Below are 2,500 nucleotides of genomic sequence, written 5' to 3'. Positions count from 1 at the left end.
CATTAAATTTGGCGATCGCTTAATTCTCTTAATGGATTATTTAATCTGCTGGTCAGCGGTACCATGTAGTTCGAAGGTCTGGCATGTGTATCGAACACATATACACGCCAGTTTATTGAAGCCAGCACACATGTTTCTCTTGAGTGGAAGATTAATGTTTATGGTTTGGATTAACATTACGGGATGGGATTAGGGGATGAAAGAGGCCGGCATATTCAGCTATCCGAACTTGCTGTTGAATATATTATCATCAGCGAGATATTCGGCACAAGATGAAAATGTTAATGCTACGTGGGACTGTGTTTAATTATGCGTTTTTTAGGGGCGTGGGTATTATTGTGTGTATTATTGTAGCTCGTAGCGATGATCGAGACTTTCAGATGATGATGATTTTTGTTCAGTGCATCACAAAGTCATTATCTGTAATCTCGGACACCATCAACCTCACCATTATAACACCATTAACGTATTTTTTTCTCTCTCTTCTTCCACAGGGATGGCTGGCGGATAGGTATTCCAGAAAACCTTCTTTCTCGAAACCTCCCTTTTGAACCTTTTCTACCCCCACCTCCCCCTCCCTACCAGTCGATTTGACCCCGTTTGACCTAGATCGTTTACCCTACGACACCCCCTCACCCTCTACTCATTGGCTTCGACTACGATACGACACACCAGCCTTGGCTTCGGCTTCCGTTAAGGACAGGTTGCTGAGGTGTTCGGACATTGTCATGGCGTCTTCTAGAACAGCTCCCACGGTTGGTATTTGGTATAGTGTTTTGCTAGTGACTATGAAGAAAATCATAATAATGGTAGTTATGAATATGATGATCATAATGATGAAAATGATGATAATAGTGATAATGATGAGGATGAAGAAAGAGGTGGAGGTAGGAAGATGATAATAATAAAGAGGAAGGAGCAGGAAGGGAAAGATCTTACTGTACCGTGAAATCTCAAAATTGTTATACTTATTATTGTTACTGGTTTTAAGCTTTCTATAATGATAATGATATTAATCATTATCATCTTTATTGGCATCAGTATTATTCTTAGTATTACTATTGTCACCACAAAAGAATATTGCCATCATGTCACCATTATTATGAGTATGATTATTATTGGACATGTTTGCGTTTCATAATTTTCTTTGTTTAGTGTATATCACATCGTTTGATTTATCCTTCATATGTCGTTTACATGTTAGAAAAATTACCTTCAATATTAATGTCCCTATTATGCAAGAGCGATTTTCACACGATATCGGAGCGGTGTCAAAAGTGTCGAAGATTCGCCACTCTTCCTTTGTTGGCTCCAGATGTTTATATTTATGGTATTTTCTTTCTTTTTACGTTTATGGAGATGGAGTATTTCTTGGTGTCTTTTGTGTTGCTTTGAGGGAAAGAGAATTTTTACGTCTTTTCTTTTTATTCTATTCTGTGTTTCTCCATTTTTTCGTTTTTTCGTCTTTCTTTCCGTTCTTTTGATCTGTGTTGTGCATTCAATTTATTTTTTATTTTTTTTACTTTCTCTCTCTCTCTCTCTCTCTCTCTCTCTCTCTCTCTCTCTCTCTCTCTCTCTCTCTCTCTCTCTCTCTCTCTCTCTCTCTCTCTCTCTCTCTCTCCCTCTCTCTCTCTCTCTCCCTCTCCCTCTCCTCCTCCCCCCCTCTCTCCCCCCCTCCTCCCTCCCTCTCTCTCTCTCTCTCTCTCTCTCTCTCTCTCTCTCTCTCTCTCTCTCTCTCTCTCTCTCTCTCTCTCTCTCTCTCTCTCTCTCTCTCTCTCTCCCTCTCTCTCTCTCTCCCTCTCCCTCTCCCCCCCTCTCTCTCTCCCTCTCTCTCTCTCTCTTTCTCTCTCTTTCTCTCTCTTTCTCTCTCTTTCTCTTTCTCTCTCTTTCTCTCTCTCTCTCTCTCTCTCTCTCTCGTTTCCCTCTCTCGTTTCCCTCTCTCTCGTATCCTTCTTCGTTTCTCGATTCGGTCGGATTTTCGAATTTCTCGTCGTCTTCGGAAGTGGGAGTTTTCTCAATTTATCGTCCTTTTTTTCTCAATTTATCGTCATCTTATACTCGGGTCCGGCGCCATATTTATTGGGCGCACTCTTAAGAAAATGAAAAAAATTGACGTCTTCATGGTTTATTTTCGAAATTCAGAAATTGCGATTTTTTGTTCATGGTTTGTGTGTCTGTTTGTTTGTTTGTATGTTGGAGCAGATATTAAAAAGAGAGGGAGAGATTTCTGGTCATGTGTTTTATAGAGTGGGTTTAATACAGTTTTGAGATATTGGATTATATTTTATCATAGCATTGATGCTTATGATTTCATATATTCAGATTTTTCTCTAAGTTTCTTTCGCCACGGTATATATATAAAAAAAAGACTTAACATGTGATATGCTTCATTTCGTCGAATTATTCGGATAACCGAAATCGTTTCCGTTAGACAGACAGACAGAGAGATGAGAATGAGAGAAAGGGAGAGGGGAGAGGCAAGAGAGAAGAGACTAAAAGA

The 2,500-nt window shown here is 39.7% G+C and overlaps 1 protein-coding gene across 4 annotated transcripts in view; it reads left to right on the top strand.

The window, feature by feature from the left end:
* Oatp30B (Organic anion transporting polypeptide 30B) overlaps positions 1–2,500 on the top strand; it is a 177,188-nt gene that overhangs the window by 157,440 nt on the left and 17,248 nt on the right. For all 4 annotated transcript variants that reach the window (XM_043016587.2, XM_043016589.2, XM_043016586.2 and 1 more), the window contains one exon: positions 495–755. In XM_043016587.2, coding sequence (XP_042872521.2) covers positions 729–755 — 27 coding nt within the window. In that variant the 5' untranslated portion in view covers positions 495–728. The remainder of the gene's footprint in view (positions 1–494; positions 756–2,500) is intronic.

This window comes from Penaeus japonicus, unplaced genomic scaffold, assembly GCF_977035675.1.
Source record: "Penaeus japonicus unplaced genomic scaffold, GWHDUDI00000001_assembly GWHDUDI00000029, whole genome shotgun sequence".
In the NCBI taxonomy this organism is placed as follows: Eukaryota; Metazoa; Arthropoda; class Malacostraca; order Decapoda; family Penaeidae; genus Penaeus; species Penaeus japonicus.
The sequence above is the reverse complement of the archived record's forward strand: the minus strand, read 5'-3'. Positions and strand labels throughout refer to the sequence as shown.